General features: G+C 39.5%; 1 protein-coding gene across 1 annotated transcript in view; it reads right to left on the bottom strand.

Annotated features, from left to right (window-relative positions):
* The window catches only part of SPATA16 (spermatogenesis associated 16), a 77,799-nt gene extending 58,905 nt beyond the window's left edge, over nt 1–18,894 (bottom strand). Inside the window, exons 1-2 of the mRNA XM_009940090.2 lie at nt 18,442–18,894; nt 5,275–5,420 (exon numbers count right to left, since the gene is read on the bottom strand). Coding sequence (XP_009938392.2) covers nt 5,275–5,420; nt 18,442–18,894 — 599 coding nt within the window. The remainder of the gene's footprint in view (nt 1–5,274; nt 5,421–18,441) is intronic.
* Nucleotides 18,895–19,321: the final 427 nt, after the last annotated feature.

The following is a 19,321-nucleotide window of genomic DNA, read 5'->3' as shown; positions in this document are numbered from 1 at the left end:
CTTATAAAACAGTTTAATGCTGTTAGACTTTTCCTTCTACAAGGAACTGTATTTCTTCCTGGACATTTTTTTTTCCCCTAAATATGCCTTTCCTTAATGGGATCCCATCACATGTTGTGTAGATAGAAGTTTTTGCAATATAGCATCATTAAAGTCAACGGGAATATAGCCTTTGACCTCAATGGAGCAAGTCTTAGCCCATAAACGAGGAACGGTTGCAGACATACCAACTTGGAAATAACATATGATTCGGAGTTGAATATCAGAATCCAGAGAAAATGTTTCTCATTTAAAAAGTAATAAAAAGTTGAAGTACATAAAAATAATTCCTTCTCATGCAGCCTGTCAAATATTTCTAAGAGTACTTCTCCTTTATATTATCCAGAGCATCTCGGTGGAATAGCTTTGTATTAATATCTCATCTATTATGTATATTGCAATATGCCTAACACAATTGCTGAAGTAATTAGGTGCTGCTAATTCTTCTCTTCTTCCCTTTTCTGAGGAGGTAAAGAGATTAGGAGAGTAGTTCAGTGCAAAGTATACATTACACTACAGACTTCCCACAGATCAGCAGCATCAACCATTATGTTCCTCCTTTTTTTACTTCTACCTAAAAATCTATGCTCTTCTTGAGGTAGTCTTCTATTCTGTCTCCATTTTAATGCCCACTGACTTCACCGCATCATAGCATCATTGCATTATTTATTTTTGATTATTTAATTTTTCACTAGAATTCCATTCTTCAGCTTATACAGTACTATTTTAAAGGTGCAAAATAAGGAAGCTAGGGAATGAAGAAGTAGCTGAATACTGAATTTTCAGTCTGAAAGTTCTGAATTAATCTGGATTAAAGAGTCCTGACTTATCCTATCTATAATACATTGACCAAGTTTTGAGATGCCTTTTTTTTGACAGATATTGCATAAAGCTTGATCACTAATACTTATATTAAACCTTTTGCAAGTGTTTGTAAAGTCACTGGGAAAAATGCAAAGGATTTAGAATTAAATCTGTGAGGCTTCAGCTGTTTTAGATCTTTTTCCCACTGCGCCTCCATAAGAGATTCCCTCTGTTAAGTCATCACTAAAGCAATCGTGTACTGCTTAACAGAGGCACTATTTTCTACTTCATGTGTCTCCCTATGAATTGTGCAAGAGGCATTAGAGAGCCCTGCCTTCCACCGACCACATAAAAAGGCATAGCAGAAAAATCTTTACAGATTTACTACATTCTCTATGCATTGCTTTTCTGGGAGCAAGGGAGAGAATTGGCAGTGGGTCCTGCTGTGGAGCAGGGTCTGCAAGGACACAGGAAAATCTTTGCTAACCCCCGAAGATTTTTGGATAGCTCTGTAAAGCAGTCCCCATTATCATGAATGTATTTTTCAGACATTACTTAGAGTTAACATTAAAGAAACATGCCACAATGTCGGATTCATCCTCCTCCTCTCAGCCCTTATGTCCACAATTTCCTCATCAAGGGAAGGAGGGCAGGGACTGAAGCTCAGGGATGCTCTCGGAGGAGGCAGGTCTCAAACATCCTTCCCGATACCACTTCCCAACACACCTCCCACCACCAGCCGTGGGCTTCCTCTGCCACGATGGCAATTCCTTTGGGAAGAGCCATGACTTTTCACCTATGGCAGGCACCTTGTTCCCCTGCTGAGGAGCTTATTGCCAGAGGGGTCCTGTGGCACCAGTGGCCATATTGCAGCTGGGCGGGGAGTGGTCAACAGTAGGCAGAAATGAAACAAAATGCTTTTTGTCACTTGCTGCCAGGTAGGTGATGTTAACCTCTTCCACACTTACTAGTGCTTGATCCATGTACAGGTTCTGTATGAACACCAGCCTATATTTAGGCAACTGGATCAAGCCACATGTCTGTCACTCCTCAAATCTTGTGTGCCATGAGAACCACAGCAGCTGAGGAAGCATCAGTGCAGCAGCAAAAAGCATATTTCCAGTAGAAAGTTTCTGTGTTATTTTCCCATGTGCAAAGAGCAAGTCACATGGTGTTGATGTAGATGAATTTTAGCTTGCTTGGAGGAAAAAAATCCCAAAAGAAACGAAGAAACTATAAGTGCATACAGAGTCTCATTGAGAAAGTTGTGTATATCATGTTTTGAAGGATCCTCCATCTTCAGTTGTCATGGAGTTCAGCATTGCTCTCTTCAATTTCAAACAAAATTGAATCTTAACAGTTGCTGAGCTCTATACGTGATGCACCATGGGTTGTTTTTCCACATGTGACTGCAGGTTTATGGATTTCTCTGTTGGGCCTAGCCTTCTGAAGAGCAGGCATAATTTGGGGACTGCTCTGCTAAAATGCTGTGCTCTGCTTCAAGATTGTTTTCATTTGGGGCAAAAAATCAACCACTGACATTATTAGGCTGAGCAACATAAGGCCTAAGTACTAATCTGAGATTTCTTAGTCAGTTCTTGACTTCTCAGACCTTCACTGTTTTGCCATCTGCTATAATTGAAAATTGCCTTCTGCAACCATAGGGAAAATCTAATTTCTCAGCAAGCCATATGGGGTTATTAAGATCATTAAACCCTGGTATGCCATAATGCCTGGGCCAAAAGGACCACAGGGCACTTAAATATTGTGTGATCCATTTTATAGCTTCAGACTGCAAGTTAGGAATTATTTTGATGGCTATCTTATGATGAAAAGTGGCGGTCAGGTAGGTTACTGCAGATGTTCCTTGGTGAGGTCAATCCATGGCACGTTTGTTCAGAGCTGTGACAAATGAGAAGTGGTTTTAATAGCATTTGATTGCAAAGGGTAAATCTTTTGTATCAGCCTGACAAATGATCAGAACCCAGCCAGTGTCCTCAATTGTGCCAGTGGTGCTAAAGGCAGCATTAAATTTTGATATTAAGAAACCAGAGAATACAATTTCCACTTTTCAGGAGGACCCAGACTTGGCTTCTCATACAGCATCTAAAGCTGATGGTATAAATTGTACTCCCTTTCTTAAGCATGGGAAAGCTATTCTGCTGAAGATGTCTGTTCTTGAACACTTTAAAATTGAAGAGTTGGATTTTTTTCTCTCTATTTTTCTAGTTGTGATACTTTGTAAGATTTCTTCCCAGCAAAACCCACTTCTATATATTTGATACAACTATGTCTGAAAATATTAAAGCTGATTTTTTGTTAATAAGGCTTCAGAAATGAATGCAGGAGCTGTGAAATTTACATGAAATTAAAGAAAGAATAGTTCTGTAAATGCAAATAAATGCAGAAATGAATATTTTAATTTGGATTCATGATTAATGCCAAAGGATTACCAGCAAACCATTACAATGTGGTGATGACATAAAAACTCAAGGGGAATAAAAATTCTGTATGCACTAGTTAACTGATGGCAGTAAGCTATTTTTAGTAGAAGAGGTTGGAGGAATTTATTTGTTCTTTTTGAAAAATATAGCTATTGATGACATTTCAAATTTTGTCTGCGTTAATTATGCCTCAGAATATTTTTACTGGTATACTATTGTATCGGTTCCTGCATGTTACAATGTCGCAAATGTGGTGAGTAGATTTATTCCCATTCTGCAAGTTATTAAATAAATTATATACAAAATAGGCATTACTGATTGCTATTTTTATTTGTGCTGTAGATAAGGACAAATTTTTGTAATTATACGTAAGAAAGAAGAGTGAAGATTTTTTTTTTTTCCCCATTTCAGTTTTCTATTAATCTTAATCTGACTGCATTTGTTTTCTCTGTAGGTCATGGGTTTCTGTTTTAAAACAATTGAAAGCAAAGCATGTCTGAATAGGCTTTAGTTTCTGTAGCACAGGGGTCAATACATCTTACAATTTTGAAATCAAGATAACTTAAAGGAGGTAAAGTATTTTTTGTTCTAGTTATATTTATACTGTTCAAATAGCTTCCTTATTTTAGTGTTCTTGGAAATCAGTTAGAATAGGAGAGCGATCATTAACCATTTTTCAAAAGTTCAGAGTCCAGTCAAACTTTTTTTTGCTTTTTTAACATGGTCTTGAGATGCCATCAAAAAATGTGGTTGGTTTTCAGTTTGCATGAGGAGTGCATTTTTTGTTTTGGTTTGGGTTTTTTTGTTGTTGTTGTTTTGTTTGATTTTGTTTTTTAACAGGAATGTCAGTCTTTCCCACTTCGTATGCTTTGGCCAGCCTAACAGAATACTCCACCTGAAAGATATACAGGTTGTGTCCCTACCAGGCGTGCGCTGGCAGAGCACCTAATGTTCTCTAACCACTCATGGGCATTCAGATGGTACTTGGAACTAGTCTGAAGGATGCACCCCAAGAATGTGGCTAGGCTCCAGGCAGGCATAGCTTTAGAGACCGAAAAATGATTGGGGAAGGGGTGGGGATGAGTGGGGATGGGAGATGAAAACCTCATTGTTAAGTCAGGATTCTCAGACTTCCCATGACTTTGTATGTAGCTAGACGAACCTGCAGTCATGACAGCATCACATTTCTATACCAATGCATTATTCTTCACCACTGGCTCCTGTGCGCTAGGCATAAGCATGTGCCTTCTCTTTTGTTGTAACCCCTCTTTTGTAGTTATAATCATTAGAGATGATTTTATGAAAAAATTCTCACCCTGCACTAATTGCAGTGTCCATCTTAATACATCTCATACAAGGGAAAGAATGAACGGAGACCTCAACAATGAAGTATTGCTGGCAGGACATCCACGTGCTTAACAGAAACTATGGTTATGCCTGAATGCTAATTGAAGGCAGCAAAACACCAGCAAAATCCAGACTTATCTGAAACTAATGGGAATTCATCTCCACCATGTGCAAGTTTTGTTTCTGGCTTCTTTACGCACTGCTGGTGGTGCTGGTCTTTGATGTGGATCGCAAGAGCCCATGAGGAATTATGTAATGAAAATAATTTGAAGCCATGCCTGACCTAATCCGGCTTGGAAAAAATCAAGAGCTCATAATATCATCACTGTCATATAAGGCTGAGCATGTTTATACTTAGTTTCAACCTTCAGGGTGCCCTGAAGTGTGTACATGACTCACCTGCATACCCTGATCTACCGCATTATCAAAGCAGTAAATGCATACATGGGTATTGTGGCTTAATGCCTCAAATTTTGAGAATTAGTCCAATCTAAACCTCAGTGCCATGTGTAAGTTGTGTTTTATTGATTCCTCTTTTCTCATAGTTAGACAGATTCTTCCTGCATGGGACTTTTTCATACTCTTTGTTTAATTTTTGATTTCAGTCTTAGCAGTGTGTCTAACCAATATTTATTTTTACCTGTGTGAATGATTCAGAGCATCCTCAGGTTTCCTCAGTTTTAAGTAGCAGGTTACAAGCTTTGTCCCAATAAAACTGGTGATACTGGAAGTATCTTCTGGAGATGTGCCTAAGTGATCGTCTATAACAGCACCTTTACTGCAAAGCTGTACAAGAAACAAAAATGTTATTTGCTAAGGTTATAATACACCTTTTGTTAGGTAGAAATGGTTTTTGTAACTGATAAATGGAGAAAACTGACTTCTAAGCAAAACATCCTGACTTTAACTAGAGTTAGCACTACAAAAATTGGTACAAATACATGTGAGCAGAATATAAAATGCAGTGTCATCTTCCTGGAAGGCAGAGTCAAGAGAGCAGATAATAAGCGAAAACCTAAAAAGCACTGTTGGGAAAGAAACTATGTTCTTCCCCTTTTTCACAAATAAAGGCTCAGCTTCAGGGTCCCAAAATCCATGACTGTCTTGAGGTCAAAGGAGGAGTCTGGGACAGTTCTTTACTTATTTCAGTAAGTCAGTGGTGAACTCTGCCTTAGGCTCTGCTGCCTTTGTCCCATGGGTGGGACAGCAGAGAGTGAAACAAGGCCAGGAAACCAGAAACTCTGCCTCTCATTTAATGGGAGGACTTGTCGTTCCTGAAAATTGCTGTAGAAAATAAAAAGGATGAGATCAATCATCTTTCCCATCTTCTTGGGTCGTACAGAATTTAGCAGAAAGAAACATCACATTTTCTGTTTTGAAAAATACTTTTTTCCTGATAGATAAATTTCCTGATGTTCATCACAGCCAGTCATTTTCTCATTAAATAATCTTCTGTTTCACAATATGCATCACCAGAATTAGATAATCTGAAACTCCCCAAAGTTTCGGAGAGTCCTCAGCACTGGCAGAGCTACGCTACTGGGCAGCACCACCTTCGGTCCTCAAATCTTTGTGTTATTAATCTGCAGGCAGCCTGACTTTGTAAGCCAGAGTGGTAAAAATTAGCTTTCAGTTATTAAGAAAATTCAACTGTAAGCAATTAGATACAACTGTAAACAAATAGATTAAATCAAAGAGACTTGTCTTTAAGTACAATAACTATATAGTGCTACTAATGAAAATGCATTTGAATGTCCTTTGCTTGGATAAACATCCCTAAAAGGTTTGTTTAGTGTGCAATGATTTCATCTGACTAAGTGACTTTGCTGTAAATCGGCTTGAAAAGTAGATTTCTAATAAAGATTAACAAATTCATATTTATCTGGGCAGTGTGCTTAAACTCTGGGATCACACAGAGACCAGCGCTGAGGACCCTTACGGCACTGATATGCAGCTGCAGCCTAACGCAGATGAGCACAGCTTCTGCTTTAAATGGAGTGTAACCAAGGGACTCCCACTCGAGCCCGGTTTTGCCAGTCACCAAAGCTTTAAAATGGAAGGAGGAGGATCCGGCCTGTCTGTCTAGCTCCTCATCACTAGTGAGTTTAGTTATAATAATTAGTTTCTTGTGCCTACAGAGCTAAAATCCAGTGGTTGATCTTGAGGAGGTGCAATGCCAACTCAGCAGTTTGAGATCTCTTCAGAAGATTAAATCTGTCAAGAAAAAAATGCTCTTCTATATACACATCTTTCTTCCTGCCTGTGATCCTTAAAAGCAGTAAGAATCATAGACCCACACCCACACTTAGCACCTCCAAAGCTAACCCTGTCTTTAAGATTTCAATGCATTGGTTAGAGATCAGTTCAATTCTTTACAGGCAACAAGGGTCATTCAGGGGAGTGTCCCCCTAGTTGAGGGGTGATAAATGTCTTTTTCTTTCACATTCCTTCTCTGCTGAGCAAAGTTACACTGTGTATATAATATCACCCATACATTTAAGGTTTTCTCTCATCTTGTTATCAGTAGAAGTTATAAATCAGAGAATTCATCACTTCTAGCTTTGCTCATGGTACTGTATATATCTGCTAAAGTGTCTCTATGGGTAAGACATGCTATACGTAGCTAAAAGACCCAGAGAATTATGTTCACTTCAGTGAACGCAAAAGTATCATCAAGTTTTTCTGTAATAACACTTCTCAGCTGAATTGGCCATGCTGTGACCTCTGTTAAATTTATGGGAATGAGAGATTTGAGGCTACTCCTCGGACTTTCAAGTTCTTGAATGATTGCAAGCTGAAAAGAATCATTTGGGGATCCCTTCAGTATAAAGTGCCACAATTCAGAATTTCCTCGAGTCTCATGGATGGCATGAAGAGTTATGTTTAGACCTGTGTAACCCCTCAGTTATCTTTGACAAAAACCAATACATGAGTCTCCGTAAACCATATCTGAACAGATAAGGATTCAGAAAATGTTTAAATACAGTGAAGACTGGGTTCTGCCAGGTCTTCTCAAAGACATCTCGGAGTAAGTGTTCAAAGAAACAAATAGTAACTCAATCTTTAATCTCACAAAATCAGAGTGATATTTTAAAGGGATGTGCCTGTGTTTGGGACCATCTAGGCTGTATACTTTTTACATCCCAATCTCTTTCCTGATTTTTGACTAGCATTTCTGCAGAGGATCAATGTGTTTGAGATAAACGCCTGCACATTCCTTCCATACAAACAACAGCAACATGCACCAACAGTAAGTTTCAACTTAATTTTACAGAAATGGTTCCTTCTGTACTAAGCAGAAAAGTTATGAATATAGAAAATACACCTAGTGTCTGGTATTAGTGAGATCATAGAGTCAAAGTTTGGTTGGAAGGGACCTTTAAAGGTCACCTCATCCAACCCCCCCTGCAATGAGCAGGACATCTTCAAACAGACCACGTTGCTCAGAGCTCCATCCAACCTGACTTTGAATGTTTCCAGGGATGAGGCATTGACCACCTCTCTTGGCAACCTGTGCTGGTGTTCCACCACCCTCACTGTAAAAATTTTTTTCCATAAATCCAGTTTAAATTGCCCCTCTTTTAGTTTGAAAGAGGTGCACAATTAAGTATACTGATTGGCGTAAGGGACTTCTTTGGTTGCAATATAGACACCAGTGGAAAAGGTTTGGGTTGGGCAAACCACCTCAGTGCAGCCCAAAAAGCACATCATCATTTTCCAAACTCTAATGGCGACGATACCTTTTGTGCGCCTCACCGTTTACTGTATTCTGCTGACCTTTGACAAAAAGGCTTGGCTATGCAGCAGCAGAAGGACTGTTTCCTTGCATTGTCATGTCTGCCACTGTGTATTGAGTCTGACTGAGTGTTTTTTGGGGGTGAGGCAAAGACACTGCCAGAAAGTGCCTGAGGAAGCTGATCTGGGGAAGTTCCCAGGGGAGGAGTTAGTCAGGAAGGAGACAGAGAGCTGGGATTATGCAGCACAGGTGGGGATGTGGAGAAGAGTTGTAGAAAGACTCACATCTGAGTTTCAAAGGGGAAGAGAAAAAGGAAAATTTCCTGGGGATCCAAAGGAGCCTCTGTAGCTACTGATTGCTGTAACTTTGGGAAACTCTGCTGGGCTGAGAGCATGGGAAGAAGAAAGACTGTGCCATGCACAGACATAATGGGCAGGGAGGAGACTTGTTTGCAATTTTCATGTTTCGCCTAGCAGAACAGAGTTTTCTTTATCTTGCTGTAGTCTGCAGTCCGATAACACTACCTTTGAAGATCAAAAGGGCTGTTGGTGTTTTTGGAGTGCTTTAAGTAAAAGGTAAAAGCAGCTCCATCTCACTCCTCTGAATACCTTAAGGTCTTGTCACAAGGACATCGAAATAAAGATGTGGGCTTGGAGAGGCAGTTACATTTTGTACTGTTGAGGGGGGTTTTTCCAGAGTTATGTTACAGATTTTTACTTTAACTCCAAACTGGGAAATTTGAGGGTGCATCTAACCTAAGACTTTGGTGTGCTTTTGGTCTGCAGAAATCTTGCCAATATCTTAAAGGCTATGAAATTGAAGCGAACAGCTTTAAATGTTTAAGCTTTACAACCATTTTGGGGTTAAAAACCTGCAGGGTACCATTTTGTCCTTTACCACAGCTAGAAAAATCTAACAGTTTTTTTTACTTTCAGACTTGGTCTACCTGAAAGTACTCCTGTCAGTAGATAGGAATATTTTTTCCAGAAATAATATTTAATTAAAAAAAAAACCTGCCAAAAGTTATTTATATTTTCATAGGGGCCCTGGTTAACAACTGGAGCCCATCAGGCAGGATTTGTATACATGCATCCTTTAGAAGACTGCCGAGTTGTCCCACTCAAAGAGTTATCAAGTATCTAAATGAAATGTAAGGAATGAAAGCGCTACCTGCAATTTTTATATTGGTGGTGATCTGACACTATATGTTCCACTTTCACTGATAAAGGAGGTTTCTCTTACAATGTGTAGGACCCTGTAAGTGTATTGGTGAAACCACAGTCGTATAAAGGCTTGTGATAAAGTACTTTGTCAAAGGTCAGAGAACAAGTGAACTGGGCATAGATCTTGACGTGGCATTAAGGCTTTAATTTTGGTAGTAGCAAGGAAGGAAATTTTATGAGTAAAGACCTCCCAGGCATTAACTAATAATAAAGAGAGGAAAAGATCCCCCCAGACCCGCCATGGTTTTGCTAAAAGACCAGTGGAAATGCTGATCATTAAGGTAGCTTCCTAGTTAGTATGTATGTAATTTGGAAGAATAAAATTAGAGCTCTGGTGATCCATACGTTGGCACACTGGAACTGTTTTCACTGAAAACAAGGAGAAAGGTTCCAGTGAAAGAAACTGGCAATGGTAACAGTTTACTAATCATTGCTATAGGTTTGGCGTATGTTAAATTCAGGAACATGGTTTGCCTTAAAGAATGAGATGCCCAATAGAGATCCATATATATTTGCGCAGATAGGTATATTTGATAGCGGATCTAGCTTGAGAAAACAAATAAATTTGGTCAAATGGTGTGTAGCAATGAGATTCTTCAGCAGCTTCCGTGAGATCTCTGCCAGACTGAGAGGGTTAGAGTTAGTGTGAGTACAGCAACAACCTGCTAGCTTTGCTGGAGCTGATTGCTTTGCTTTTTCTTTTTTTCTTTTTTGTTAGTAGAGGAATGTTTAATTATGCCTCTCTGTTTTAAGGATAACTTTGTGATTTTTTTCCCTGGAGTGATTTTTAGAGTGGCTAATCAGAGGGACAAACCTGAAAAGGCAAGAAATACTTCATTATTGCCATTTCTTCTGACTAGCCAACAGTCCTAACCAGATGCCTTCACTTCAGAGCCATCCAAGTAATCAGCCTGGTAACGTCACTGCATTGCACATCAGGCACCTGGCAAGCTGAACACTAACTGAATCCCACAAAATGTCTGCTAAGGAAGGCTACCTCTGAAAATAACTTTCAAAACCTGATAGCAAGCCTCACACAGGGTTGAAAACAAGCTGCTTTTTGTATATTGCATTGTAATCCAGTCCTTACAACTATTAGGCACTATCAAAAATACTGCAGGAAACCAGCACAACAAAGAACCAGTTAGTGGCGGTTTTGTCTCAGTAGAAAAGGAAAAAAAAGAAAAGTCAGTATGGAGAATAAAAAGAGAGAAGATTTTCTCTCAATGATATGATTTCATGCAACATAACTTTCCAGCTTCTGTTCAAAGTCAGACTGATATCTTGGTATGCAATTTCAGCCAGCAGAGCAGGAATTGTATATAAGCCCCCTGTCTTTATTGTTAATGAGATTTGTGTAAATAACTTGCTAGAAAACATATTGAAAATATATAATTCACTACTAAATATGAATGCAGATGTCAGGTGAGAAGAACTAAATTTACTAGGCTTCCTGCAATGTGCTCTGCAATGGATAATTCAAATAATATATACGCATGATATTTTTGGCATATTAGCTGATCTATGCAGAGTTAGCACTGGATTCTGTAATAGTAATGTGTGTGCAGGGCACATTTTCTGTCTTGGGCATATTCTTGGTTATACAGTGCTGGCTGAGAGCCAAATATACCTCAGAAATGCTAAATTATGAGAAATTATCCCTATTTCTATCCAGAAAAGCATTGTTTGGCAGAAAAGCATGGATCTGGTGAGTATTGACTTTACCAGATGAACTTAACGGGCTGCTGGCCCTCACCATGGGGTCTGGTGGGGTGGGACTCAGCTGGCTCTCCCGCCATTTCCTTTGGGTTTATCTTAAGCCCTGCCTATGTCTAGGCTTAAACTGCTTCTTCGGCTACAACCAGCCTTTTTGCAGGAGCTAGAGGGATGTGGAGAGGATTTGGTGACCAGGTAGGGCAGAATGTAAGAGAAGTTCAAACCTAAATTTTCTGTTCCCCAAAGGCTTGACAGGTTTTGCATATCTGTCACTGTTTTGGCCTTTTGGGGAGATAAGAGCTCTCTGCAAAAGCAAGATTTCAAGTGCCCACAAAATTCAGACGATATAGCATTTTAGTTTGTGCACATTTCTAGGTGGATGCTGCTTTACAAAAATAAACTTGACGTGAATCTTTCCCTCCCACAGAAGCTAACAATATTCCCTGCAGCACTCCTAAGCCAAAGTCATCCCTGTTTATTGGCCCACCTCCAGATAAAGGCTTCACCTCCCCCCAGCACAAACTTAGGGGTCTTTCTCATATTGTAAATAATTTGCTTTGGAAGCATTAAATCATTAACAAAGGTTTAAGGAAAACATCATCCATTTGACTTCAGCTTAATCTGTGTGCTGTGCTGTAAATCTGTGCCTCTCATTACCAGCCTCTATTTTATGAAGTGTTCTCGTTCTGAGTACTGCCAGGGCGAGAGGAGTAGTCACAGCAGCAAAAAAAGAAAAACCCAACCCCAAAGCTCTCTAATGAAACATGTATTGTAGAATCAATATACTACAATAGTTTCTGAGGAACTTTATATTCTGTACAACATACTGAAATCTCCTTTGTAGATTGCCTTTGTAATACGGTATTTGTCGGTCCTGGACTGTGAGTCCATCCAAGATCAAACCAAACCCAGAACGGTATAAATACTCCATGTGAAAACCCAACAAAAATCAAAACTGATACGAGTACCTCCTCTTGATAGGCTTGTAGTTCAAGATGCTTATTGGACTTTGAAGCGGGAGCATCACTCTGTTGATAGCGTTCACAGAAGGAGCTGGCCAAAATGAATGTTTTTTGGAGGCAACTGTCAGCTGGTGCTATGTGACTATATTGTAGCAAGATTTTGAGAGCTGTCATGATTTCTTGGAAAAAGCAATATAATTTCAGGCCAAGTAATTTAATCCCTTTGATGCCAAGAGATTTGCTACTGCTAAGTCCAAACACCAAGATATCTCGCCAGCACTTTTATTAAGGCAAACTATGTGAAAGATTCACTCCATTTTGATGGGCAGGATTATTAGGGAAAAGCAATAATTTGCTCAAGCCTGATTTTCATGCCATTTCTGGATATGACATTAAAGTTAGCTGCAAGGCCAGCTCTCCCCTCTCCCCCCACCCCAGGATGGTGTGGATTTGGTAAACTCCACCAAGAATCCTCTCGACAGTGTTGTCAGTGTTAGAAACACAGCACATATCCATGCCTCAGGAATAAACAGAAATAAAGCTCTTCCCGAAAGTAACCTAACCAGAATTCATTCCCCCCTACTTTTTATTGTTTGGTTCACCTCTGTAAAGCTTTTCAGCATTTATATTCATTTTACACTGTCAAAAGCTGAACAGGAGTAAGATAACAAATGGTTCTGGTAGCAGCTGTCACCACCTACTGTCTGTGTATGCCTCTGTGAATCTCTAAATGGAAATAAAGTACTTTAATAACACATTTTCTCTAAACTGTCCTCATGGATAAAGTTACTCTCAAATCAGCCCATGAACACTTTCCAATTCGGTGCCCACTTCAGCCTGCATCTCTGTCTCTCCTCTGCAGAGTCTATGTAGGTATGCAGCAGTGCAATTTAAAGACATTTCAGATAGAAAATACTTTAACAGCACACCTTCTGTGACTGCCGCTTGCCTGCGTTAGCTGCTTTTGCTGTTTGAACCTACTCCTAACTTGCCTAATTTTCTTGCTGTAAATAGCTGATTGTCATTGCATTTTTGCCTTCCATTGGCTCTGGTCAGTCTAGACACAAATTGCTCTGCCCTCCCTGTTCCTGTATGATACCTCCCAGGAGCAGATGGCAGCTGGGAGGATAAGTACCTCTAATTTCTTAGGGCACTAAATGTAAAAGAAACTCCCTTTCAAGATGGGCTTCAAGGCATAGCTTTACATTGAGAGATGTGAGAAAGCATCACGCCTTTGGGTTTAGCTGCTATCAGGTATCACAACGCCCGTGATGCATTCGGGGAGCTGTGGGGTTCATGCACCTAAAGAATTTTAGCTGCCCAGCTTTCAGAGAAGCCCTTTATGGATCCAGCCAGCAGTGACATGCCCCAAGCTATACATCATGTTGACTGTTGAGCAAAAGTCCAAGTCTGTGTCTTTCAAGATGGGCTAGTGCCTCATCCAAGACTGTCCCAAGTATTTTTTTTTTGTTTTTTTCCCTCTTTTTTTCTTTTTTTCCCCTTGTGATGTGCTGAGGAAGCTACTATGTGGACCTTGTCTCCATTTCTCGGCGACTGTAAAACATGTGGTCTGTATATGTTTAGGTCAATGAGGGTTTTGATAGTAAGTGACAAGTGGTGGGTGATTATTATTTTTAATCAAATGTACTGCTTAACATTTATAAATATGGAGAAAATATTTGGCGCTTTTGAGCACCTGTCACCTCCAGGTAAATAATTTAATAGCACGTGAGGAAGCCAATTAGATTTAATTAGAAATTGACTGATCTATTTTGGCACCAAAATAATTGGAAAATATGGTCTATCCTTTCTGGAGTAGGGATTTCTCTCTTGTATGCACACACGAGTGAGGAAATATATTGCTTTATGGTCAACAAGTAGTATTCCTTTGAGGAAAAAAGCACTTTATAAGCCAGATATGTAACAGCAGTTCAGGCAAAAACAGGGGCACAAATCCTTATAGACAAATAGCTGTGCAGTTCCTCGGCTTTATTTCATGGTGATGGGCATGCTGGAAATGTCTAGAAGATTAATAGATTCAAATTCAGTGATCAAAAAATGGGAGCATGTCAAATGGATCATTATAACAGATTCCCACTCTATCCCACAAGCCAGATTTGAGCCATCTGTAAGCTTCATATTCCTGCTCTAAAATCTTTTGCAGCCATAAAAGACAATAAGTATCAGTAGGAAAAAAAAAAAATCAATTTCTTGGCTTTGCAGCCTGAAAATATAGTGGTGGGACTACAGGGAGAGGAAAAACTACTGATTATCAGGGTTGTAGTATTTAAGGTTTGGTTTGTTTTTTTTTAAGCAAGTTAAAGTGGTAGGCTGTATTTAGGAAGCTACATTGTATTAGTGGTTAAAGAAGTATTTCTAGAGAGTGAAGTCAGCATCTTGCACTTAGGCTGTGGGGGAATCAGTGACTGCCATCTTAGATGTTCTCTGTCCAACATCTAGTGTACTCCCAGGAAGTTTCTAGAGGATCTGTGCTGATCAAGAGTGTAGATAATTTATGAGTCTGATTTTTTTTAGCTCCAGAAAGTTGATGCTAAAAACAAATATTTAGCGCTCTCTTGAGGGCTTTCGTGGTGTTAAGCTGCGTCTAGTCCTTGCACAGCTATTCTTGGTGAGGGGGGATAGGGAAAACTATATGAAGTCCCATTTTCATTCCAATGGTTGACCAGTGATTTCATTCTCCATGCTCTAGGGATTACACATTGTTATACACTGATGTTTTCTTGGACCTCAAGACCCACGTGCAAGAAGGAACAGTGCTGGGGGAGGAAGGGCAGGCAGAAATGTGGCTGTGCCCCGGTCTTTCTGCGGCAGATCTAACGGTTGCAACAGGGAGCACATCCACAGATCCTAACCCTGTGGTGTTCCCCAGCACTGCTCTTGCAGTGACACCTCTGAGAAAGCCACCTGTGCTTTTCTAATGTTCTCCACCAGAGGAAAGACTACTTAAGATAAATGTCTTTTCATGTAGGTATTTATACAGGAAATACTCATTTTTTCCTTCTCATATTACGAAACTGGTGGAAGGTTTGGTTGAACCATGCTGCTCAACTCTATATTGGAGTGCAATTATGTCTGCAAGGTGCTGGTGCCACAGCCACTTTCAAAATATTAGCTTTTTGCAGATATTGTTGCCTGGAAGAGGGCACGTGGTCTTGACAAAGCCTCCTCTGCAAGCAGTGAATCACAAGGCAATGAGCCACAGGAAAGGCTAATCTAAAAACTCAAGGTGCGCAAAAAAGATGGCAGTAATGTTTATCTCCCTGCCATAGGAACAGTGCCCATAATAGCCATCTGTGGAAAATGGAGATATTCCAGCTTGTGGAAGGCACCACAACAGCACTCTAGTGAATTAATCATGCACTGTTTGAGGCCTTCACCTCACACGTGGGATGCATTTCGTGTCTCTGAGATATTCTATGCTGAAAGCTGTGTGCTGAGATACTGTGGACTTCTTTCTGTGCACAGCAGTCATGAACCTTTCTCATTTATTTTTTTAATCATGGGGGAGGATTATTTTCAGAACAACAGGGTCTGAAATTTAAATCTGTGCAGGTTTTAAACAGGCTGATGTTTCTGAAGTCTTTTACGCTGTCTGATATTAGGAGATTAGTTTGAGACAAGATCTTTCGATCCTCATAAAGGTTTGAAGTTATTTTGTAGCGAAGCTGTTAATAATTGGCTAGAGATTTTATAAATATATGTATATGGTTTCCACTGAAGACTTAAGCTAAAGAGTGATTTCTCATAACCTTCATAACCCAGTCCAGATGTTCAAGTCCCATTTCCCTATGTTCCTACAGATGGATGCCAAAAATTTAGGGAAATTTGCAGTGTTTCTCAATGTAGTATATATAATATACTGTATTATGGAGCTAAGAGATATAAGAGCACAGACTATTGCCCCAATTTCTGCAGCTATTTTCCTCACTAGCAATAGAAAGTATTTAATTCTTAAGCTCTAATGGTGAGAGTTCTCCAAGGGAGCCTTATTTTTTCCTGTCCCAGGCCAACCATAATGCAGCTGACTAAAGCTAAGTCCCTCCTGATTAGTTTAATGGTAGCTAAATAGTGCAGAAATAGCAAGAAGCCACCAATTCTTCTGATAACACTGCCTTCCCAATGTCTGTGGTAATCAGCAGCATGCTGTCCAACATCTAAAAGTCTCTAAATTAAACCAGCATTTCAATTTTCCTTTCTAATAATTTTCCTTTTTTTTTTTTTTTTTTTCAAATCCAATAATATCAGTGCTAGACTTTCAGAACTGATTGGGTTCAAAGTGGAGATAAAACATTAGGGAGAGTCCAGAGAGTTCAGCTTGGAAGTCGTCTATTCTAATCACCAACCATATTCCTGTAAAGCACAAAGGGTCTCTCTTTTTATTTATTTTTTTTTATTAGAGAAGCGGGCACTGGCCTTTAAAATCCTTACAGCTACGGAGAACATTTTTTTTGCATCATGTATCATGGAAAACATCAAGCCCTCATCTGCATAGTAAATGTTATCAGCTGGGTTAATTGTGAGGATATAGGGCATCATTCAAGGTTTACAAGACAGCTACGCTCTTGGAGATACTGTTTTTAAAATGCTCCAATGCTACCTTTTTGAAAGCAGCATTTGGCTGCAGAGTGCTACTATTTAACGGGTTTAACATTGCTAAAAGTTGAGACACTGATGCCATTATTAAATTTAATTCTGTGCACAAGCAAACAGTTTATCATAGTCTGTTTCCAGCAATTGCAATCCAATTTTTGTTATCTTACATTGTTTAAAAAAGAGAGAGAGAGAAAGATACTGTACATCAATCTGATAAAAATGTTTAAATAACTGGTGCTTTTTTGTGATTATGTCAGTTTTATGGCAGCATTATGGAAACACGACAGGGTAACTAAAATCTGATTATGTCTAAGTCCTTGGCCATTATGTGATTATTATGAACCATGACTTCTACTGGCACATTATAAATTACATGGTCATAATACAAGGGATTTCCAATATAATTAACTGAGATTAGCAGCACTAGAGAAATCTGGGAATAATGATACAACTTTGAACAATCAGTTTTACTGTAAATGCTGCTAGCTCTGGCTTCCAGGAAACAGGAGGCTGGTGGCTGTATGCCTGACCTACCTGCTGGGGTTTCTTACACCTCCTCTCTCCTCCCTCCTCCCGTGAAATTAATTGCAACCTTGCCAGAGTGTTAGGAACTCCCTCTTTTACTCTTTTCTTCTCGTAGTATGCTGATAAAACTCAAGACTGGCTAAAATTTTCAGAAACGTCAAAGGTCTTTAGATACCTCCTATTGGAGGGGCTTAGCCTGAAACTGGAAAGGGCTTTGCTTTAGAAAACATAGAAATATCTGCTTATTGAAGAACAGATCCGTTTAAGACGGCTCAAGTTTGAGCACTTAAAGGCAGAAAGTCATGAAAATCACAGATTAGTTTCAAAGATCACAGCCAAGGTCATTTTATTTCTGTAGTATCTCAGGCAGGCAAGAAGTCTTTCTCTCCACAAAAACCTCAGCTTTTGGATTCTTAGGCTGCTGAAGAGAAAGCTGACTGTGTCTAGAGGGTGTTGTTCACTACTGGACCTGTCCTTTCTCATGCAGGAAAAAAAAAAAGGATTTCTACACAGATCTATTGGCCATCTTCTGACTTTTGAGAAAGAAGGGCAAGAGAGTGCGTGATGGAAATGCTGTAGTGAAAAAAAAGATACTAAAATGGACCTTTTGTTTAACCAAAGGATTAAACATTTCACCCAGTAGTGCATGGGCAGCTGAGGTAGAGTGGGGAACTCCCCTGATTACTGAGACCTCATTTGTCCTTGATAGAGCTGGGATTAAAGAGAAGATCATTTTTTTTCATTGTATAGGACTTAGATTTCCTCCATACATACAGTTGAAAACTTACAGAAAAATACAAAATCACCTGAGATTTTTTGGTTTACTCCAGTGCCCCCTCTCCTTCCATGACTTATTTATAGCTCTCAATTTTCAGATTTCATGTGGAATTGCATCTCAGGATTTTAATTAAACCATACACATCCCAGGTTTGTGCTCCTTGTTCGCTTTGATATTATTACACCCAGTCACTACAATTACTGCCTTTCCTTTGCTTTGCTGTGGTGGTGATGGTACTTCTTTAACCTCCTACCTCCAGTGCTGTTGAGAACTTCTCCACTGCTGCTGCGTAGTTATTCTCCCTGTAGCAAGTGCTGGCTTCCTGGAGGGTCATCTGAAGCTGTTTGTCAATCTGGGACAGAGCGCTGCCATTAGATGCACCTGGAACATCTGCTTTTTCAGAATCACGACGCGCTGGTTGTGTGCTTGTAAACACCATAGGCTCAGCAAACTCGAAGGAAATGTCCTCCTCGTCAGTGTAGACCAACTCCATTTCTATGTCCGTTAGGCTTTGCAGAGGAATATGAGACAGAGGTGTTTGGCTTAACCGATTTTCAGTTTCTGATGCCATTGCTTCTTCTTCCACAGCTAGTTGTTCATTGTCTTCGGATTCCTGTTTACGGCTTGATCTGTCAACTTCATGACTTTGTTTTTGCTTCTCTTTCTTTGCCATTTTTATCCTCTCAGTGTTGCTTTCTGATGCCATAACTTGAGGAAAAAAAAGAATCCTAGGAGAAAATGTAGAAAAGTTAAGAATACTGAAGGGTTACAAAGCCAGAAAAGTATGCAGCTGCTTTCTCTACTAGGTATATTGTAGGCACCATTGTGAGAAAAAACTCTTCAATAGTTAGTACATAGAATATCAGACTTGCTGTAATTTCTTTCTTTCCTGTGTAAAAGTTTAAGGTCCCTTAAATATTTTTGGTAGCTCTTAATAATGGATTTTTGTTTCTGTAAAGTAATGCCAGTGTATCAGTTTTTTTATATCTGCAACAAGCAGGGAAAACCTGGCTTTTGATCAAAAGAAAAACAACCAAAACTCTGTGACTGATTGACTCACGTTATATGTTGTTATGGGGTGCAAAAAATCACTGTAGCCTGATTTTTGAGAGCTGGTAAGCACGGTGACTGCA

Source organism: Opisthocomus hoazin, chromosome 4, assembly GCF_030867145.1.
Source record: "Opisthocomus hoazin isolate bOpiHoa1 chromosome 4, bOpiHoa1.hap1, whole genome shotgun sequence".
In the NCBI taxonomy this organism is placed as follows: Eukaryota; Metazoa; Chordata; class Aves; order Opisthocomiformes; family Opisthocomidae; genus Opisthocomus; species Opisthocomus hoazin.
The sequence above is the reverse complement of the archived record's forward strand: the minus strand, read 5'-3'. Positions and strand labels throughout refer to the sequence as shown.